Source organism: Megalops cyprinoides, chromosome 2 (genome assembly GCF_013368585.1).
Source record: "Megalops cyprinoides isolate fMegCyp1 chromosome 2, fMegCyp1.pri, whole genome shotgun sequence".
Classification (NCBI taxonomy): Eukaryota; Metazoa; Chordata; class Actinopteri; order Elopiformes; family Megalopidae; genus Megalops; species Megalops cyprinoides.
In genome coordinates, this window is record NC_050584.1 from 2,065,733 (window position 1) to 2,087,452 (window position 21,720).

Genomic DNA, 21,720 nt, shown 5'->3' on the forward strand with positions numbered 1-21,720 from the left:
ACTGCCAGTCTCAGTTCAGCTCTGGTGAAATCACTGAAAACTCTTTCACACCTGCCTCACACTTTCACTGGCTCTCTCTGTGTCCCTCCTTCTCTCTGCCCCCTCCCTCCTCAGGCTCAGTTTTTTGGAGGTGGGGGTGGGATGGCAGTAGTCCCAGTCCCAGTGCCAGCTGTGGCCCCAGTCCCAGCCCCAAACCGAGGGCAGGTGGAGCAGCAGCACCCTGCACCGGAGCTGAGCCCCAAACTACAGCCCAAAGAGGGGGCCAAGATGGCCAGGGACAGCCCCACCAGGTGAGTACAGGTGTCTTCTGTGTGTGTGTGTGTGTGTGTGTGTGTGCGTGTGTGCGTTTGTCTGTGTGCACATATCTGTGTGTCTGTGCATGTGTATGTGAGTGTGTGTTTGATTGACTGACTTTCATTGAGTGGCTTATGGTTGATTGACTGAATGCCATTGACCCTCCCCCCCCGGTGAAAGGGACGTGCCAGCTGCTGTGGGACCAGTGCTGCCCAATGGCCCTGCCCGTCTGCCCAACCATGACGCCCTCAGGAGAGAGCTGCGGCGACTGGAGCAGGTCACCAAGCACGCTAATGCTAACAGGTTAGTCTACAGGTCACCAAGCACGCTAATGCTAACAGGTTAGTCTGCAGGTCACCAAGCTCGATAATGCTAACAGGTTAGTCTATAGGTCACCAAGTTTTCTAATGTTAACAGGTTAGTCTACAGGTCACCAACCACGCTAATGTTAACAGGTTAGTGTCCCCCTTTTGGTTTCTCCAGGCAGCGCGGGCTGGTGGCAGCAGAAAGGGCCAAGCAGGTGGAGGAGTTCTGGCAGCGCAAGAGGGAGGCCATGTTGAACAAGGCCCGGGCTGAAGGACAGCTGGTACGGGTCCCACTCTTCCACATCCTCCTGTTCTTCACCACCCCTCCATGCTATGTGGTGCAATGGTGCTGTGTCACACACAGGGCAGTATGGTTTTGGGGTGCAGTTTAACTGGCGCTGATGACCCCCCCCTCTCTCTATCAGAGAGAGCAGTGAATCCGCAGGCCTCTGGCTCAGAGGTGTGGCTCTGATTGCCTTGTCACCGCCATGTTTACGCGCCCCGGCACACACTGTCTCCGAGCGCCGCCCAGCACCCCAAAATCCCACCTTTAAACTCCGTCATCAATCAGTCTTCCTGACAGACATTTTCCAAGAGTGTAGACATCACAGAAGTAGTCTTGTAAAACCACCATATCAGCTTGTTTCAGGCCCTCTTGTCCTTTTGTGTTTCTTTGGTTTTATCTTTAGCATATTATTTAAAAAGTATTTTTTAAATGGCAAAGTGATGCTGGCTGTAGTCTGTGCAGTGAAATAACAAGTCTTCAGACTCTCAGAAGTGCTATTAATGCCTCCATATGTTTCTCCACAAGGTGTCATCATTCTTATCCAAGCCAAAAAACAAACGTATAAAAAAATATGCTTCAAGACAGAGAGCTTATGATCCTGGCAGATACGTATACGTATTTTTACACAACAAACAATCTGTTTTTTTTCTTTTACTCAGTTTTTCTTTAGATTTGTTAGCTCGTGAAAAATCATTGTAGGCTATACAGTACAGGGGAAGTGTCTGGCTGCCCTCTGTTTGCAGGCCCTCAACCTTTCAGCTGTGTTTAAGCTGCTCTCTTCCCCTCCTGCTGTTTGCATGTGTGTCCCCTCGGCTCGGAAAGCCCTTTCACATTCATTTGAATGTCTGCTGAGATGATTAAAAGGGGGTCTGTGCAGTCATGTTACGCTCAGAGTGCAGTTGTGTGGTCGTGATGCCGTCAGTGTTGTGTTGCGGTCGTGGTGTGGTCACTGTGCTCTCACCGTGCGGTCATGGTGTGGCTACTGCCATCACGGTGCTGTCACAGTATGGTCGTGTTCCGGTCATGGTGTGGTCACAGGCAGGTGTGTGTATGTGCCCCTCTGAACTGTGGTTGAATTGAACGATGAACAGGGCACCCGGCAGAACCTGGCTGCTCTGTATGGGAACAGGCCCAGTTCCACAGGAGGCCGGAAAGCCAGACCCAACAAAGAGGAGGAGGTAGGACAACCCCCCCCCCCCCCCCCAATTCCCCACCCCCGGCATGCTCACCCCCTGACCAGCTTTCATTATGTAATCCATCCAGTGTGCATGGTACTTTTTTGCGGTTACAGTAACCCTCGAGTTTGCGTAGCTCTTTCACCTCTGACCCCCACAGCGCTCCCCCCCTCAGCCACACCTGAGAGCGCGTTCCAGGTCACGCCTGCTGCCGGTTTGGACACTCTGCCCGTAACCCCCAGCGCTTTTTATTTTTCGCTTGGCGAAGTTTCACACCTCGTGAGGACTTTATTTCCCATCACATGTTTTCTTTCTGCTTCCCTTTTTTCAGAGCGTAAAAAGCGGCTGGCCTCTGCTGCCCTGGCAGACGCTCTTGGCTCTCGGGCTGAGGCGCTTTGCATCCATGCTGTCACGAGAGCGTGGCGTACGCGCCTGGATGCTGGGAAAAGGGCGCGTTTCCTTTTCCTTTTCGCCTTCGAAGTGGCCGCGATCCCGCCTCTCTGTTGTTGCCACCGTGTCTGCTGATCTCGTTCACTGTGCTCCAGTTCTCTCTGAAGTCGTGTACCCCGTAACGCTGTTCTGGGGTCCCCCTTTCCCAGGAGTACCTGGCGAGGCTGAGACAGATTCGGCTGCAGAACTTCAACGAGCGGCAGCAGATCAAAGCCCGGCTGCGTGGAGAGAAGGTGCGTGCTTGTGGTTAATGACTCCGCTGCAGGCTGCAGGTTCGATTCCCCATTGGGGGTTGCTGTACCACTGCGTACTTAACCCCAAACTGCATCAGTAAAATATCCAGCAAAAGTAACTGGATGATTGGATACATTATATCACAATATTTTTATACATTATATGCTGTATAAATGAATGAAATTGTAACCTAAGTTGCTGATTGATGATAGCATGTGCTAAATGCCGATAATGTAATGTAATGTAATGTAATGGGACCCAGCGTGTGTGGAGATGCCTGTCTCCGCAAGTCATTGCCAGAGTCATGCAGACCCCAGACTTCGCAGAAGGGTAAAACAACAGTGCCACACCTAGGAGTCAAATCCACAGTCCTCTGTTCCCAAGAGCAGACCTGGAACTCTCCTAACACTATGTGTTTGTTGTCTCTCTCAGTATGACAGTGACGGCTCAGACAGTCAGGAGTCCAGCGATGAGGCGCAGCTCCGGAGGCAGAAGATCGAAGCTCTCAAGGTAATAACACTCATCCCACACATCCTCAACTCCGCCAGCATACCCTCAGCTCTACCCACATACCCGCACCTCCACCCACACATCCTCAACTCTGCCCCATAGCTTAAAACCTGTCCCACATCCAGCCAGTGACCATGCTAAAAAAATACTGACTTGGAGTATAGTGTAGTGTAGTGTAGTGTGCGTGTGTGTTTGTGTGTGTTACTGTGATACTGTGTGTGTTAGGTACAGGCCCAGGCTCGGGCTGCAGTGCTGAAGGAGCAGCTGGAGAAGAAGAGGAGAGAAGCGTACGAGAGGGAAAGGAAGGCCTGGGAGGAGCACGTGAGTCTCACCCCACCTCCTGTCATCTTGGCAACGGCACTGTGCGCACACACACAAACTCACATGCACGGACACACACACGGCAATACGCACACTCACACACGCACGCAGACAGAGCATCACAGTAACACACATACTCACACTCACAGCAATACATGCACTCACACACGCACGCAGACAGAGCATCACAGTAACACACATACTCACACAGCAATACATGCACTCACACACACGGCAATACACACACTCACACACGCACTCACGCACGCAGACAGAACATCACAGTAACACACATACTCACACTCACACACAGCAATACATGCACTCACACACACACACGGCAATACACACACTCACACACGCATGCAAACACGGCATCACAGTAACACACATACTCACAGCAATACATGCACTCACACACACACACGGCAATACACGCACTCACACACGCACGCAAACACGGCATCACAGTAACACACATACTCACTCTCACACACACGGCAATACACACACTCACACACGCACGCAGACAGAGCATCACAGTAACACACATACTCACACTCACACACACAGCAATACATGCACTCACACACACACACGGCAATACACACACTCACACACGCATGCAAACACAGCATCACAGTAACACACATACTCACAGCAATACATGCACTCGCACAAACAGAGCATCACAGTAACACACATACTCACTCTCACACACACACAGCAATACATGCACTCACACACTGTAGCGAAGGGCCCTGCCCGGCCTTGAACCCGGGTCTACGGGGTACCAAACATGCGACTTTGACCGCGATGCCAAAGAGCCAGGCTCGTTGGTATGGCAGTCAGAGCGCATACTCAACCGTAGTGACGGCACTCCGTCTCACACACACACACACACACACACACACGGCAATACACACACTCACACACGCACGCAGACAGAGCATCACAGTAACACACATACTTGCACATGCAAACACACATACAGACACTTGCATTTTAAGCAGATGTTAAACATGTGCTTCTTTCGGTCGTGCCCAGCTTGTGTCTCGGGGGGTGAAGGTGGCCATAGGGGTGGGGGTGCCCCCCCCAGGGCCTGGACCGCAGCCTGGACCCCCCCTGTCCAGGCCCACCACCCCAGCCATCTCCATGACAGCTGCTCTGAAGGACGTGGGCGCGGTGAGTCCCCTCATCCAATCTGATCATTCCTTACTAGTGCAGCACCTGACATCCAATGACATTGTTTCTCATTGATGTGTTTCAAGGCGGAGCACCTAATCGAACTGTTTCACTGCGTGGCTTTCTCCAGTTTAAGAGTAACTGACCTGAGGTCAGAATCATGAATAATTGGAGTTAGGATTGTTGGTGGGCAAGCTGGTCTTAGGTCTGTTGTCTGGGAAAGAAGGGAGCGCAGAAATTACCTGCAGTATTTAACAGATAGAGATTTCCCACAATACACTCTGTTTTCTCCCACAGGAACCAGCATCTCTGCAGCAGGGGGTGGACGACCCCTCAAAGCCAGGTGTGGCTGCTCTCCAGGTAAGTGGGACATCCAGGTGTCTGTGTGTGATGGAGGAAAAGATAAATATCTAGGTGTACCGGAGGCACCTGGGACAGTGCGGCTGCTGACACCCTCGTATGGGTGGAGCTACAGAGCAGTTGAAATCACTGAGTTGCCAATCACAGTGCTCAAGTCATTTGATTAAATCCTATGAGTCAGTGATTGGCAGCATATGACATCACTCTCCTATTTCTAATATGGATCATTTAAAAAAATGAAATCAAAAGAAATAAATTCAGGGCAGTTGATGAAATGGGCTTTCTGAGCACACAGTCAGGCTTGTGCGGGTTTTCTGCTTGGCTGTGTTTTGTGTGTGCAGTCAGTCCCACCGCTTTGCCTGGGTTCTTGTGCTTATGAAGTTAAAGTGTCCTGCAAGGTTTAATGGGTACAGATGTTGGAAAAGAAAGGTCAACGAAAGCACATCTGCTATAAAAATTGGTAATGTTAGATGCAGAACTGTGCATTTCAGCAAGTAATGTAGGGCAATTGCATGTTTCTGTAAGTAATACAGTGTAACTGCATTATGCTACGTAATTGTGTATGTTTCAGTAAGCGTAACACAGTGTAACTGTGTGTGTGGCAGTAAGTGTAACAGTGTGTGCATAACTGCACGTGTTGCAGTAAGTGTAACAATGTGTGTGTAACTGTATTTCAGTAACTATAATGCAGCGTAACTATGTGTGTTTCTGTAACTAATGCGGTGTAACTATGTGTGTTTCAGTAACTATAATGCAGCGTAACTATGTGTGTTTCTGTAACTGTAATGCGGTGTAACTATGTGTGTTTCAGTAACTATAATGCAGCGTAACTATGTGTGTTTCTGTAACTGTAATGCGGTGTAACTGTGTGCTTAATTGTGTGTGTTTCACAATGCCTGCTCCTGCAGAGTGAAAAGCGTGAGATTCTACGCAGACTGAACCAGAACCTCAAAGTGCAGAGCTGCACCAGTGAGGAAGAGAAGGAGAAAGAGGAAGAGCAGCCCGCCGCCCCCCTGCAGGGTCCCAGCCCTCAGGACAGAGCCCCCAGCGGGGCCGACAGGAAGCGTTGGGAGGCAGGTGGCCCGCCCCTCGTCTCTGTGGCACAGCAGACCCTGGAGGAGAACTCCCTGGCCACCGTGGGTAAGCACCCAAACCCTGCAGGTGGTGCGGCCCCCCCAGGACTAGGGTAGAGTAGCCCTGCAGGCGCCGCGGCAGTCCAGGACTGTCACATCACAGGCTACCCTGCCACCAACTGATGCTTACTCAAAACAAAGATTGGGGATACCTACCTAGTGTGAACTACGAAAATGGTGTAGTGGATCAAATCTGCAACTACGTAGGGCCAGATGTAACTTACCCTGCGGTGTGCAAATAACGTGAACATGAATCTATGTCAGTGTGACGACGATGATGGACGCACCTACCAAAGGCCGCAAGAGAACCAGCTTACCTGAGGGCTTCATGGCATTTTCCAGTACAAGCACCGTCCTAGCTTCCTCCTGAAGCGGTGTGCTCCAGCCTGGTATCTCCATTAGCGTTTTATTTGGGTGATGATAAAAAAAACAAATCACAAACAAATGTCTCAAAAAACTTCTCATAAGCGCACAGCCTTTCACACGATTGAGCAGGACAAGTCATCTGCCGCCACCAGAACTGTTTTTTCCCCCAGGTAACATCCCCTATCAATTTAAAAGACACCAGCCACGCTTCTCAATCAGCTGGCCCCCTGCAGCCAGCAATGTCAGTATGTAATAGGCTGTCCATAACCAGCTGCCTAATAAGAACCAAGGTAACGTTGCCCTGCAGGCACTGGATTACCCACCAGACCAAACCCAGTGTCTGAACAGAATTAGCCAACTTGCCAACCAAGTGTCACAATCGTGATTAAGTTTGCTTAAGATGGAGCTGTCTGGCCACTCATTAGGGCAAAATATAAAGCTACAAAGATACCCCCCTGTCTTAGAGGTGCTGAGGATAGTGGGGCTGTACACCACAACACAAGTACTTCTAGATACCGTCAGTAACCCTACTATTCACCCCCTCCCCCCAGGTGTCCAGGCGGAGTCCCCAGAGGACCGACCCCCCAGCGGGGCCGACAGGAAACGCTGGGAGGCAGGTGCCCCGCCCCTCATCTCTGTGGCGCAGCAGACCCTGGAGGAGACCTCCCTGGGCACCGTGGGTAAGCAGCACTGTGGGATGCTGGGATGTCTGGCCCTCCACTAAACTTCTCCCTCAAAGCAGGGGGTGTTAAGGCAGCGTGTTGCATGTGGAACTTGAGAATCAGAAGCTTTAGGTTAGTCATATTTTCCTCAAATCTATAAGCGAGCTAGGTTGCAGTGCAGTTCTGTCTACAATGTGTCATTATTACATTACATTACATGCATTGTTATTGCTCAAAGCAGCTCTACACAAGCAAGCACACATACGCGATTGTGTGTCTAACTCTGTACCTTGTCTACTCTGTGTACTCTGTGTACTCTGTGTGTGTGTGTGTGTGTGTGTGTGTGTGTGTGTGTGTGTGTGTGTGTGTGTGTGTGTGTGTGTGTGTGTGTATCTGTGCGTGTCTGCTCAGAGAGGACATCGGGCGAGGTGATCCAGCTAGAGGCAGGGCAGGGGGAGGTGCCCAGGCGGGCTTGGGGGCAGAGTCCAGATGCTCAGGTGCTGAAGTTTCTGGAGGAGGCGGAGCTGCAGCCTGTCACCCTGCTACTCGAGAGCGCCGGTATCCGTGACGACGGGGTCACCTCAGGTCAGACAGAGCGCTGAGGCGCAGACTGAGCTGGTGTAGACAGGAAGACACTCGGGGCAGTGCGTATTACACGCAGTGAGGGCACATCATGCAGGAAAGCAGCACTACTTGGGGAGCGCAATGTACCACAATCACTGGCTTTAGTCGAAACAGATTGTGTTTACTCAGAGCTTTGTCTCTGCAGGCTCTGTAATGTGGTATTACCCTGGCCTCTGTCTGTGGAGACTCTGTTATGTGAGATTGCATTGAGATTTGCATTGTAGGATTGGGAGGGAGGTGAAACTGCAGCTGTTTTGGGTCCACTTTCCAGGAAGCCTCACTTCCACAGCAGAGGGCCTGAGTGGTGTCGCCAACTCCGGAGCAAAGACACAGCCAGATCCCAGTCCTGGTGCCATGGTCCAGAAACAAGAACCCAGTGCTGGGGATGCTGTTCAGGACCAAGAGCCCAGCAGCGGAGCTGTGGTCCAGAGACTAGTGCCCAGCACCAGTGCTGGGAAACTGCCTCTCCAGGCTCTGCTTTCTGGACCAAAGAAGGGGGTCCCCAAATCACAGGAGACTCCAGCAGCAGGTGGTAGCTTAATACCCCCACCTCCACTGACCCAGAGAGATGCAGAAGGTGAGAATACTGTACATATATTACAGGCGCACACACACACAGGCGCACATGCAAATGTAGACGCACGCACGCACACACACACACACACACACACACACACACACACACTCCTCCTGTCATTTCTTGGTGTCTGCTGGATGTGGTGTTGACTCTGCTGTCTTGCTCTTGCTGTGGGGCGATCAGAACCGCAGGATGTGGAGGAGCTGGAGCAGCTGGAACAGCCGGAGGAGCGCCCTCCACGCGCCGCACAGCCCCCTGCAGGAGCAGTGCAGGCCTGGGGGAGAGAGGAGCCCAAGCCCCAGCAGCAAGGGTGAGTGTGGGGGGGACCTCAGAGAGAGAGAGACAGCACAGTGTGGGGTACCCCAGAGAGACTGAGAAATTTGGGGAGTCCACTCTCTGTGCTGTACCCAGCAGCATAATGATGTGGGAGTGTGTGCATATGGTCATGAGTAACAGCATGGCAGAGGCATCAGTGCTTTCTATCTGTGTGAGGGGGAAAAAAAATCACCTTTTTGGCAGCTGAAGGCTGTCAGTGGAGGAGAATAAGGGAGAGTCACCTTTTGCTCAGTGTGTGTTTTTTTCAGACCACCAGATGGCAGTGTAACACCAGCAGAGAGCAGAACCGAGCAGGAGCCTGTGGAGAAGCAGTCTCAGGACTCCAAAGGTCAGCAGATGTTTGCTTTCAGCAATGATGCCCTGTCCTCCTACCCCAAATACTGTTCCAGGATCAGTTCACCGGCCCTGCTGTGCAGCATGTTCACTGTTCATTAGCGTCATTCCAAAACCGGCTTTATTGTCAGGACAGTATATTGTGTCAGTGGTAGAAAGGGGATGTGAGTGTTATTTAAATGCACGTAGTCCATTACCTTCTGTTTAAACAACATCATGCATGTGGCATCTGAGCTACAGGCCCAGTTTTTCGCTGTGACACCTGGATCCTCATGTGGCGCTAGCAGGGGAGGCGTCTCACTCCTCTTTGTCTCCTCTGCATCACTCCCCTGCATTCCTCCCTCCTCTGCATCTCTTTAGTCATGCTTAGGCTCACTGAAGTTTAATATGAATGCCCAAAAGGTCTCTAGACACAACGTCTGTGTTGTATAGGCAGGGGGTACGCCCACCCAACATGTAACATGGTACAAGGTATAACTGTCATTATAGGCTATACATGTATGTGTGAGTGGATTTCTCTGTTTCCATTTCTCTCTTTTCTTTTCCTCTTTCCCTCTCTCTCTCCTGTCTCTCCCTCTGTCTCTTTCTCTCTCCTTCTCTCCCCCTCTCTCTCCTGTCTTTCTCTCTCTCCCCCCTCTCTCTCTTTCTCTCTCTCTCTCTCTCTCTCTCTCTCTCTCTCTCTCTCTCTCTCTCTCTCTCTCTCTCTCTCTCTCTCATTGCAGGGAGGGAGAGTGAGTGTGTGGAGCCTCTGTTCCGCAGACTCTCGTCCCCTGCACACCGGCGTGCAGTGGCATTAGCCCTGCTGGGGGCCCAGTCATCCCAGTCCTCCCAGGAGGACTCGGCAGCATCTCGCTCGCGCTCTGTCTCACCCGTCAAACACAAAGACAACTCGCTGCTCATCGGCCTGTCCACCGGCCTCTTCGATGCCAACAACCCCAAGGTGAGAAGGACCTCCAGGCAGCCTTTGTTTCTCTTTACCCCCCCCCCCCCCCCTCCCCACCTCCCCACACGTGCAGTGCCAGAGCCACTGACCTGAACCCTGCAAGTTGCAAAGGCTGTGTGTGTGTGTGTGTGTGTGTGTGTGTGTGTGTGTGTGTGTTTACATGTTGGACAGCCTCAGACAGCCTCACTCTGCCTGGCTGCGTCTGCATGGATGTGGGGTCTTATAAGAGCGACATCCTGCAGGCTGCTGTGGAAGTATTCCCTCTGCAGCAAACGCTCCCTCCAGCTGAGCGGTGCTATTGTGATCCTTTTCCATCCTTCATATGCCAGGAGCAGTGTCCACCAACTCGGTGCCTTTCAAGTCCACAGTGCTAAACATGCATCAGTAGTGCTGCATCTCTCCATTTTTGAAGCTGCAGACTAAAATGCCCTGTGACAGAATATAGAGCCATGTAGACATATACGCAAGCTGCGTGCATGTGAGTGAGTGAGAAGTGCTAATATTGGTACATGTCTTTTCAGATGCGTCAGTTACTCAGCACTGTGTAGTAGACTCCTAACACTTATCTTTTACTTTGCTTTTACTTTGTTTTTCTCCCTCTCTCTCTCCTTCCCTTCTCTTTCTCTCTCTCTCTCTCCCTGTTTCACCTCTTTCTCCCTCCCTCTCCATCTCTCTCTGTATCAGATGCTGCGGACCTGCTCCCTCCCGGACCTCAGTAGGCTCTTCAGGACGTTTAGTGAGGAGGCTGCAGGCTCCAGCGGCGCCGAGCTGCCCGACGACCACCTGGAGCTGGAGGACCTGGAGGACGAGCAGGCCAAGGCAGGGGACCAATCGGAGTGCGAGGAGGACAAGTGAGAGACCTGACCTCTTACCCAGGGGTTATGACTTGGGGAGGGTTACATACATACGACCTGTGAATCTTCCACAGTGAGTGTGTTTTTCTCTGCAGGGAGTAGAAGGAGTTGTGTGTGCGTTTCTGCTCAGTGGGTGTGAGGAGGTGTGTGCGTTTCTGCTCAGTGGGTGTGAGGAGGTGTGTGTGTTTCTGCTCAGTGGGTGTGAGGAGGTGTGTGTGTTTCTGCTCAGTGGGTGTGAGGAGGTGTGTGTGTTTCTGCTCAGTGGGTGTGAGGAGGTGTGTGCGTTTCTGCTCAGTGGGTGTGAGGAGGTGTGTGTGTTTCTGCTCAGTGGGTGTGAGGAGGTGTGTGTTTTTGCTCAGTGGGTGTGAGGAGGTGTGTGCGTTTCTGCTCAGTGGGTGTGAGGAGGTGTGTGTGTTTCTGCTCAGTGGGTGTGAGGAGGTGTGTGTTTTTGCTCAGTGGGTGTGAGGAGGTGTGTGCGTTTCTGCTCAGTGGGTGTGAGGAGGTGTGTGTGTTTCTGCTCAGTGGGTATGAGGAGGTGTGTGTTTGAGGAGGTGTGTGTGTTTCTGCTCAGTGGGTATGAGGAGGTGTGTGTGTTTCTGCTCAGTGGGTGTGAGGAGGTGTGCGTTTCTGCTCAGTGGGTGTGAGGAGGTGTGTGCGTTTCTGCTCAGTGGGTGTGAGGAGGTGTGTGCGTTTCTGCTCAGTGGGTGTGAGGAGGTGTGTGCGTTTCTGCTCAGTGGGTGTGAGGAGGTGTGTGCGTTTCTGCTCAGTGGGTGTGAGGAGGCGTGTGCGTTTCTGCTCAGTGGGTGTGAGGAGGCGTGTGCGTTTCTGCTCAGTGGGTGTGAGGAGGTGTGTGCGTTTCTGCTCAGTGGGTGTGAGGAGGTGTGTGCGTTTCTGCTCAGTGGGTATGAGGAGACGGACGAGGACCTGCAGGAGCTGCGGGCATCCATGGAACGGCTGCTTCAGGAGCACCCCAGCGAGGACTACAGTGAGGAGGAGGAAGAGGAGGGTGCCTCCAATGGCAGCGCTGCTGAGGAGGAGGCAGGAGAGCCGCTAGAGTCCGTCACCAACGGCATGGACGAGGATGAGGACGAGCGCCGCAGCAGTGAGAGCGACCTCAACGAGGAGTGGCATTCAGGTGATGTGTCCGGATTCAGCCGCCGCGTACAGCGCGAAATCCTACGCTTTGCCGCGCTGCATTTTAGAATCGCATTAGGTAGGAGTTTGATTTGTCATGCCTGTGCCTGCGCTGTATAATTGTAATGGGTAGAAATTGATTCCTTATGGTTACGCTGCGCTGTAGAGTTGCAGTAGATAGGGGTTTGGTTTGTAATGTCTGTGGGTGCACTGTAGAGTTGCAGTAGATAGGGGTTTGGTTTGTAATGTCTGTGGGTGCACTGTAGAGTTGCAGTAGATAGGGGTTTGGTTTGTAATGTCTGTGGGTTCGCTGTAGAGTTGCAGTAGATAGGGGTTTGGTTTGTAATGTCTGTGGGTGCACTGTAGAGTTGCAGTAGATAGGGGTTTGGTTTGTAATGTCTGTGGGTGCACTGTAGAGTTGCAGTAGATAGGGGTTTGGTTTGTAATGTCTGTGGGTTCGCTGTAGAGTTGCAGTAGATAGGGGTTTGGTTTGCAATGTCTGTGGGTGCACTGTAGAGTTGCAGTAGATAGGGGTTTGGTTTGTAATGCCTGTGTGTCCTCCTCTCTCTGGGCAGACGGGAGTGACGAGGAGGAGGAGAGTGACGGTACCCACCAGGACAGCATCTTCAGCCGCCTGGAGGAGCTGCGCTTCCGCCTGGAGCAGGACATGGGCTTCGAGAACTTCATCGAGGCCTATAACAAGATCAAGGTGCGACTACAGACCAGACTAAACGATGCCAATGCTCAGGCACGAGGACATTCTCTCCACCGGTTATGATAGGGCTGTAAAAAAAACAAGGTTATAGCTGTCAGCAAACAGCCTCATTCATGCGCAGAAACAAAGCTCTCTCATTCAGAGAGTTTACCGTGGCTGGAATAACAGCAAGACCTGCTAACCAAATGCTCTTCTCCAACATGGTGGTGTGGGTCTGCTCCACACAGTAAAAACAGTAACACACGCTTCAGCCCAGACTTACTGTCTGGACATAATTAGTGCTGGGAGTCCTGTCTCTGTTTCCAGCCTCGCTCCCCGTTCCTGGTCTTGTGCCCTGTTTCTGGGTCACTGAGTGCTGTGCCAACCTTACCCCTTATATTTTCACATATTTTGCATATGTAGCGTAGCTGCGTAAATGTTCATGTTTATGTGTATTGCATTTTTACATTGCGTTTTTATTTGGAAAGTGTTGATTTGTGTCTGAAACGAATCTCCCTTCGGTACGGCGTCTGGGCTCCCCCAGCCGGGTGTGTCCCTGCAGTTGGCAGGGGTGCCCCAGGAGAGCTTGTCTTTTGTGATGTTATCATTCTGTTGTCACGCAGGCCATTCACGAGGACGAGGATGAGAACATTGACCTGGCGTCCAGCCTGGTGCAGGACATCCTGGGGACGGAGCACCAGCACCTGTACCCCAAAATCCTGCATCTAGTGATGGCTGACGGAGTCTACCAAGAGGGTGAGCTGCCCCGTCACCTGACCTGAGTCATTGCCAATCAGAGAGCTGGAGCAAGAGAGACTGAGGGACAGGAAGTGGAGGGGGAGAGAGGGGTGGAGAGACAGGAAGCGGAGGGGGAGAGAGGGGTAGAGAGACAGGAAACGGAGAGGGAGAGAGGGGTAGAGAGACAGGAAGCGGAGAGGGAGAGAGGGGTAGAGAGACAGGAAACGGAGAGGGAGAGAGGGGTAGAGAGACGGGTAGAGAGACAGGAAATGGAGAGGGAGAGAGGGGTAGAGAGACAGGAAACGGAGAGGGAGAGAGGGGTAGAGAGACAGGAAACGGAGAGGGAGAGAGGGGTAGAGAGACAGGAAGCGGAGAGGGAGAGAGGGGTAGAGAGACAGGAAGCGGAGAGGGAGAGAGGGGTGGATCAGGAGGGAGACATGGGGGAGAGAGGGAGCAATGCAGAACAAAAAGGGAGAACTGACATGAGAAAGAGAGCGAGACAGTGACAAAGAGCAAGAGAGAGAGGGTGGTGTGAAAGAGGGTGAGCGAGAGGATGCGTGATGGTTTCTGGAAGCGCAGCGGTCCGCTGTTTGCTGATTCAGCTCCACACAGATAAATGGCTCCATGGTTTGAGGGAGTACGAGTCCCACAGCTCGCTATTCTTCTCTGAGGGGGGAAGGCTTTTATCATAAAGAAACCTTGACACTGTCAGCCGGGACTGATTTCGGAAAGACCCATGCAGCTTGGTGCCGCAGGCCTGACTCCTGAGGGCGATAGCTCTGTGATTCTCTGTGCTCTCTGTCCGTCTTTCTCTTTCCATTCTCTGTAGATATTTCCCCTCTTTATCCCGCCACGTTCTTTTGTTTCGTTGTTGTTCTCAGTAATGCCACATAAAGGCGCGTTGATCTGTTAATCGTTTGGTCTTAGCAAGAGGCTTGATTCCAAGCAGAAACATTTCCCGAGAGAGAGAGAGAGAGAGAGAGAGAGAGAGAGAGAGAGAGAGCTCACAAAGCTGATTAATCTAATCTCTCAAATCCCATTCTCTAATGATGCCCCACCGCCACAGCTTTGCTGTGTAAAGCTCCCCACAGACCCAGGCCTGAATCCTTGAGAATCTCTCGCTCCTTCCTGATACTGTAATGTCACATCTGTCAGCAGAACTGAGTAATAATGAGTGAGCCTAGCTCCGGCTGTACAGTGGGAAAGGGGTATAATGAGCCAGCCTGGTTCCAGCTCTACATTGGGAAAGAGGTATAATGAGCCAGCCTGGTTCCAGCTCTACATTGGAAAAGAGGTATAATGAGGTAGCTTGGTTCCAGCTCTACATTGGGAAAGAGGTATAATGAGCCAGCCTGGTTCCAGCTCTACATTGGAAAAGAGGTATAATGAGGTAGCTTGGTTCCAGCTGTACAGTGGGAAAGGAGTTTAATGAGCCAGGCTGGTTCCACCTCTACAATAAGGGTGTTAGTGTTGTAGATGCACAGGGGTGAGCTGCAGGTTGTACTTGTGTCACATGGGTTATTGTGCAGATCTGGCTGTTACAGGCAGTGCAGGTAATGATTCGGTGTGACCTTTGTGCTGGGGAGGGTGAGAGTGAGGGTGAGGGTGAGGGGCTTCTCGGCCAGTGGGCTAATCCCATGGGGCTTTCAGTGGCTAATCTTGTTGTTATCTTGTAGTTAAAACTGTGCGCGTCTTGCCATCAGCAGGGAGTAATGGAGCTTTTATCTGCTGCTGTGCTGTCAGCCCTGGGGAGGCCCTATCTGTCTGGATTTAACTGCTCCTGCCCTGTTAGGTTCACTCAAGCTGTTGATTGAGTAATACTGAATGAAGTCACACCCAGACTGTACAATCAGCTCCTGAATGCACCTTGCTTTCAGCTCCTGAAAAGGGTACTGTGCTCACAGAAAAATGCAGCTGATTGTGTTCATTCAGTCTAGTTTTGTTAAGGGTGACTCAGCGTACTCACTTAGGTGTCCATATTAGGTGTCATTTGTTGTCATATTAAGTGTTCTCAGTCCTAAAAAAATTAATTGAATGACTGTGAAGGAGAAGTCCTTCACCCCACCCCAATAGACTGAGTGTTAAATGTTAATTGTTTAATTGTAAAATTGAGGATCCTCATATTGTCTATTGATCAATCAATTACAACTGAAACAGGTTTCATGTTTGTCTCGATTATTGAATAGTTGTTTAATTGTTTTTAGGGCTGCCCCCGACTAAAGATTTTCCTAGTCGACTAGTAGTCGTTAGCTCAAGCTATTAGTCGACTAGTCGTCGCACGTTTTTTATATTAATTCAGTTATTTAAATAACCTATATATTGATTATTTTTTTGGGGCATCAGAAAATGAGTTCCAGGGCTGAGAAAGAATGTTATAAGTAACATTGTTAACAGTGTGCTACGTTACAGAGAAATACAAAACCGTAATAATGAGCCTTTAAAATATAAATTTTACAAGCGTACGCACGAAGCCGCCTGTTAACGACAATGCTAACGGGAAAAGCGGTAACGATTCTGAATGTGTCGGAACAGCCAGCAAGGAGACTGAGCATTTTGTTCATTTATTTCATCACAACTTAACATATCACATATAACATATAACTTAAAATAACACAACTTATGAACTTGTAACACCAACACAATAACTTAGGAAACAAATGATAAACATGCAGTACACGAGGTAATTTAGCTTCCCCAGCCCCCACAAAAACTTGGATAAGCCTAATAGCGCATATGACAATATAATCATTTAGCTGCATATAGCCTTAACTTTGCAATTCGTTAATGTTAGTTAGCCCATTAATTATTTAGCACAATGGAATAACCCTTTCGCGCGTACGGTCACGGATGTGATTAGCCGTTTAGCGCGTATGGCAAAACCGGTGCGATTAGAACACTAGATTGGAAAAAATCTAGCTAATTTTAACCTTTGAGTAAACGGCGATTTAACATTAAAATATAGCAACTGCTAACTGAAAACTATGAGAAGCTTAATAACGCTAATGAAAAAAGATAACATAACAGACAAACTAATTTTCGTTGTGATCAACAACTCACATGTCTGTTCTGTCAATATCAGGTGCTATTTTGTACAAATGTGGAACGACTATAATATAGCCTAATAAGTATCGTTGTTACTGTAGAGGGACTAAAGAAACAACTGGTATAATCGTCCCGACAATTCATGACTTCTAACAGTTAAACCTGACTTGCTTCTAAACTTGAAAAACTCTGACCTGGCAAACGTCAGGATGGGTTGAAGTAGGCCTACTAATTAATCTGTCAAATGATCATGACTATGACCCATGAAACAATAGACACAAGTTGTTAAAAAAAAAAAAAAAATACCGCTTGAGTGAATTTACTTTCCGTGATCGAAAACAGCTTCTCGGGTATGACTCCGCAAAAGTATGATGTATATGCGCCATTTTTCGGGGTTCTGGTAAGTGTCGCATGCTGTACATGCTGACGCAGTCAGGCATATCAGACTTTTATGGGCTCGGAGAAAATCGCTGTGTTACTTTCGTCCCGTGTTAGTTTCGCACCGGCTCTCCCCTACATGTTTCAGATGATGAAGTCATGATAAGTCATGTTTGAGGTCGACGAATGATAGGCGAATCTTTCCATGCAGAGTTTGCATGTCACCTTCTTGGGGTCGTCCTTTACATGCTGGAAATGATCCCACACTTTGGATGATTTCCTGCCTGACATAGTCTGATAACTTTTTAACGACAAGGCACAGCTCCCGAATGGAGTTTGGGTTTTTTTTTTTCTGCGACTAACCGATCAATGAAAACTTGGTCGGCTAAATCTCTTCTCATCGACTAATGCAGCGTTTCTCAAACCTGGATTAACGCTGCCTTAACGTTTAGTCGACAGCCCTAATTGTTTTGTTAATTGTCTGAGAAGCAGTTAACTGGTCACACCTGCACAAATTAGGCTATATACAGGTGTGTGGCCAGGTTCAGATTTCTGGAAGCCATTTTGTGTGCGACTGGTTGTAGACTGGTTCTCCTGTGTTTGTGTATGGTTTTTAAATAAATTATTGTTTTTGTAAGTTTTACTCCTTCTGTTATCTTATGTGCAGAGCATTGGCCAGCTGTCACAGACTGCTTCAGTAGAATACTAATATTACTTATATTACTGGCATTATTAAAACAAGATAAACTGAGTAATTTTTACACTCTCTATTATAAAGCGCAGCCAGTGCTGACAGCAGCGGTGTTGGACGTAGGTCTCTGCTGGGACCTGCACGCAGAATGTCATTTTGGAGGGGGTGCGAATCTTGGAGGTTTCCATCACTGACCAAGCCTGTGGGACCACCATGTTCCCTAATTTCAGCTCGTATTTCCTTTCATGTTGTTTCACATGTGATGTCACAGTCAGATATGACTGCCCCTCTGTCGGGGGTTCTGAGAGGTTCTGTTCAGTGCCTTTGTGAAGAGGGCTATATTTGGTCAAATTTGATTGAATGATTGTGTCATTCTCTACCATGCAGGAAGGAAGTCTTGTAGACAGTGACTGAATTTCTAATTTTCTCCCTCTTTCTCTCCCTCCCTCCCCCTTTCTCCCTCTCTCTCCCTCTCTTTTTCTCCCTCCCCCTTTCTCTCCCCCCTGCCCCCTCTCTCTCTCTCTTAGATAATGATGAATAAATGTAATTCTTCCCAGCCGCTGGCAGCCCCTGACGCTCCACAAGCAGTAATGTCTTCCCAGCATGCAATGTGTGTGACAGTCTTCTCTGAAGATGGGGGGAGGGGCTAAGGCTCATAGTGGGGTCTGCGCTGTAGAGGGAGGACTGGTGAGGGGTCAGGGGTGGGGGGGGGGGAGTATAGGGTTTGGAGGGGCAGCCTCAGGCATGCACTTGCATGGTGAACATGTGATTCACTGATAGCTTACATTTCCTACTTCCATGTAGAGAGTGACATGCTCTGCTCTCTGACATTATGTCATATGAAAGCATATTATAAAATAATAATTAACCAAAGTGTCATTTTGGATGTCAGTGCGTAGCTATATATCTGTAGCCAGGTTATCAGTGAGTTGCTGGAGTGGTAGAGGTGAGGTCCATATACCACATGGAGTAGCAGCCCATGTGGACGGGCTGGGGTCAGGGATTAGGGTCAGGGGTTGGAGGGTGGAGGGCGACGCTAATTCCACAGAGTTCAGGATCCTTGGATCACACATCAGCCTCGGTCTGGAGGCCCTGGGCATTCAGACCGCTCAACGTCAGGTACTCATCATTCCGACACAGCTCAGATCCTCCGACAGCAGGCCACACCACACCCTTTATGCACTTTTACGATACAAACAAAAAAATGAAACGCAAACACTTTTAAAATGCATTTTTTCCACTCTTTTTACCGGTTTGTTCAGCACTCGGGTTCGGTCTATATGAGCAGGGGGCGGGGCTGCAGTGGCGCTGACCTTTGCCCCTGTGGTTTGACGGCCGCACCCCGCACCAGAGGGCTGGAGACCTGAGGGGAGCGGAAAGGCTTGAATGAGTCCTTCTTTGATTAAAAAAAGCAGATATTATGTTTCTTTTTATGTGAAAATAAATGCTCACGTTTATTACACTTGTATCTCTGTGTTTTGTATTTCACCTGATCTTTGTGCTGTACTCAGTGGCCTTGATATAACAGTGCAACACAACTACATACAGTTCCCCTCGATGACCAGCAACACAGAGGTAATTAAGAGTAAATATCAGCCTTGTGTGGATGTATATAACCTAATGTGAGGATGATTTAACTGAACAACATGCTTGTCCAGAATTCAGTTTTTATATTTTTGTTTGTTTTTGCACAATTATGAGTATATACCAAATTACACTACACATTATGTAAATATAAATATACTGTACAGACATATATCAAGACTGCACAGAGCAACATGTTTTGCAAATAATCCACATTTTGTTGGGGGAGAAAAAGATACACAGACCACATGCAATGAAAAGTAACGTTTTGTGTCACTCCTGTGTCCATTGTGCATTAGGAGGTCAGGCATTGCGTTAGGAGCAGTCATCACAGCGGCGGCCACAGAGTTGCGGGGGCAACAAAGGAAAGAGAAATACCCAAATGTCGAATCACCCGAAATACAGTCTAGCATCCTTAATGCAGACTTTCTGTTAGGTCCAGATATTCCCCAGGAGAGGGGTCTGAAACTCTCAAAAGACTACAAAAAGTGTATGAAGCTCAAAAAAACAGTACAGGAAGCACATTTTCTAAGAATTATCAAAGTCAAAGTAGGATGCACAAAGATCTGATTGTGGAAATGCTAATGAATTTGATTTAATTTTTTGGATATCTGCTCTTAGTCTAGTGGTGGATGAACATTTAATAAATTAGAAATGCTCTTTGTTATGTTAAAATTTTTAGTATAAATTCATTTTAAATAAAGGCACAGAGATGGGCAAGTGTAATCAGGGGTGTTTTGTCAAGGGGACACTTAATTCCACGCTGAAGAATTTAGGCTGAAGTGCAGGGAGGCAGTGTGTTTGCTAATGTCTGGCATGTTTGTGGGTTGTGGTGTGGGTGGTCTTGCATAGGCCACGCCCCGGAGGCGGAGCTCGGCCAGGGTAATTACGACAATGCAGGGTCTTGGCTTTTAAAAGTTTCTCTGATGAAGTCGTTACATGGATTTGGTTTGACTGTATTGCCCTCCAAGAAGGTCCCTATGTGTCACTGAAGACTTGGCTGCATTCACCAACACAGTTTATGCAGACTGTACTGATATGAAACATCAGAAGCACAGTAAAGATAACATGTTTGGCACAACATATTGATATTTGTAACTTAATTTTTTGCTTCCTCATCCTTGGTGGTGGTAGCTTGTTGAGCTGTGTCTTCTCTTCCAGCGTGATTTGCTTTTCTGGATTGTGCTTGATGCACAGCCAGGAAAATCACCTGTAGCTTCAGCTGTGAATGTAATGTCAAGAATCCTGCCAATGGCAGGTGGTGACCCCCCCACCCAAGGCCAGGGAGTCGGCATTAACCCTTCGTGCCCCGGGGTCAGCTGTGACTCATGTTGAGCACGTCATTATCCACATTCCCAGACGGCCGCAATTACAGAGTGCAGGAGCCTCACCTTCATCTCGGGACATGCACTCGCTCTTCAGCTCCACGAAAGTGAGGGTGCAGTACCTTTTTTTTTTGGGGGGGGGGGGGGGGGGGGGGGGGTTTAAACCCACAGCCTACCGTCACCTGAGGGCATCATTACTCTTGAGCTATAAACACGTTTTGAGTCAGAATGCCGCCTCCCTGAGAAGCCTGGTTCAGACTTCAGAGAACGGCAGCCTTTGAACCCATATACTCAAACACACACACACAGCCACACCCCGTATGGGAGGACCATCAGCACTTCTGTTAGATGCTAAATGATATGTGGACCCCACCAGTAATTTCACAAATGATGTGGAGTGGGGTTTGTCAGCTCTCTAAACGCAGAACCCAGGAGATAAACAAAAAGGGTGATTTGATTGCATTTGCATTTGAGTGCATCTGAGTGCAGAAGCTGTATAAAACCCTAAAACGCACCGAAACTCTCTTTCCCTTTAGTGTCGCTCAGTGCTGGCGGTGTCTCTCGGAATCAATAGGTATTGCTGGTGTGGAAATGTGATGAAGACTCTATTATTACTATATTACTAACCAGTTTATTTCCCACCCCCTGCACACACACTCAGAGCTCTTTTGTACACCAGACGCAGGCCTCGTAATCAGGACAGTGACAGGTGTTGTGTTTTCTACATGTGAAAATGTGTGCCACCCACTTTCCTCCATAATAGGTTTTTTAAGGATACTAAGAATCAGATTTGAATCCAGGGGTCTGAGCAAACGGTGCGTTCAAACGCTGAAATGATTTCTCCTTTATTTCACTCTGTTTCATGCTTCTGTGTCTTGTTTCTCCTTGGAAAGAACCGTTAGGTGCTACTTTATCTTTTTTCAGCAGTTAATTACATTTCATTTATCTGCTGAGGATATGCAAATCGGGGGACCTGCTAATTAGTGAATTTTGGCAGAAAATAGGTGGGATGGGGAGAGGTGAGGAGCCGACGACAGATTCGTAGCGAGAAGCTACATTTATACCTCTTTTCTTTGAGATCAGAATCATTGTCCAAAGAGAAATCTGACCAAGGAGGCGACAAAGGCATCCACCTGAGACACAAGACGGACAAGATACAGACAAGTTCAACAGTCACACGATAGCA

General features: G+C 49.2%; 2 protein-coding genes across 2 annotated transcripts in view; both read left to right on the forward strand.

The window, feature by feature from the left end:
- LOC118772697 (serine/threonine-protein kinase Nek1-like) overlaps positions 1–2,038 on the forward strand; it is a 21,449-nt gene extending 19,411 nt beyond the window's left edge. Inside the window, exons 16-18 of the mRNA XM_036521249.1 lie at positions 115–290; positions 475–597; positions 778–2,038. Of these exons, the coding sequence (XP_036377142.1) occupies positions 115–290; positions 475–597; positions 778–991 (513 nt within the window). The 3' untranslated portion in view covers positions 992–2,038. The remainder of the gene's footprint in view (positions 1–114; positions 291–474; positions 598–777) is intronic.
- On the forward strand, positions 1,798–18,332 carry LOC118773717 (serine/threonine-protein kinase Nek1-like). Its single transcript, XM_036522770.1, has 20 exons — positions 1,798–1,927; positions 2,236–2,291; positions 2,392–2,484; positions 2,639–2,743; positions 3,177–3,254; positions 3,480–3,575; positions 4,623–4,760; positions 5,058–5,120; positions 6,029–6,260; positions 7,171–7,299; positions 7,693–7,866; positions 8,177–8,482; positions 8,666–8,792; positions 9,067–9,146; positions 9,874–10,091; positions 10,779–10,945; positions 11,848–12,083; positions 12,658–12,791; positions 13,400–13,532; positions 18,153–18,332. Exons 1-20 carry the CDS (start codon positions 1,798–1,800, stop codon positions 18,164–18,166), a joined length of 2,709 nt encoding a protein of 902 aa, XP_036378663.1. The 3' UTR covers positions 18,167–18,332.
- Positions 18,333–21,720: the final 3,388 nt, after the last annotated feature.

Excerpts from the sequence above, each read along its gene's own strand:
- LOC118773717 (XM_036522770.1), top strand. The coding sequence starts at position 1,798 with ATGCCGTCAGTGTTGTGTTGCGGTCGTGGTGTGGTCACTGTGCTCTCA. Across the intron at positions 3,576-4,622 it reads GGAAGGCCTGGGAGGAGCAC|CTTGTGTCTCGGGGGGTGAA; the intron begins GTGAGTCTCACC and ends GGTCGTGCCCAG. Across the intron at positions 4,761-5,057 it reads CTCTGAAGGACGTGGGCGCG|GAACCAGCATCTCTGCAGCA; the intron begins GTGAGTCCCCTC and ends TTTCTCCCACAG.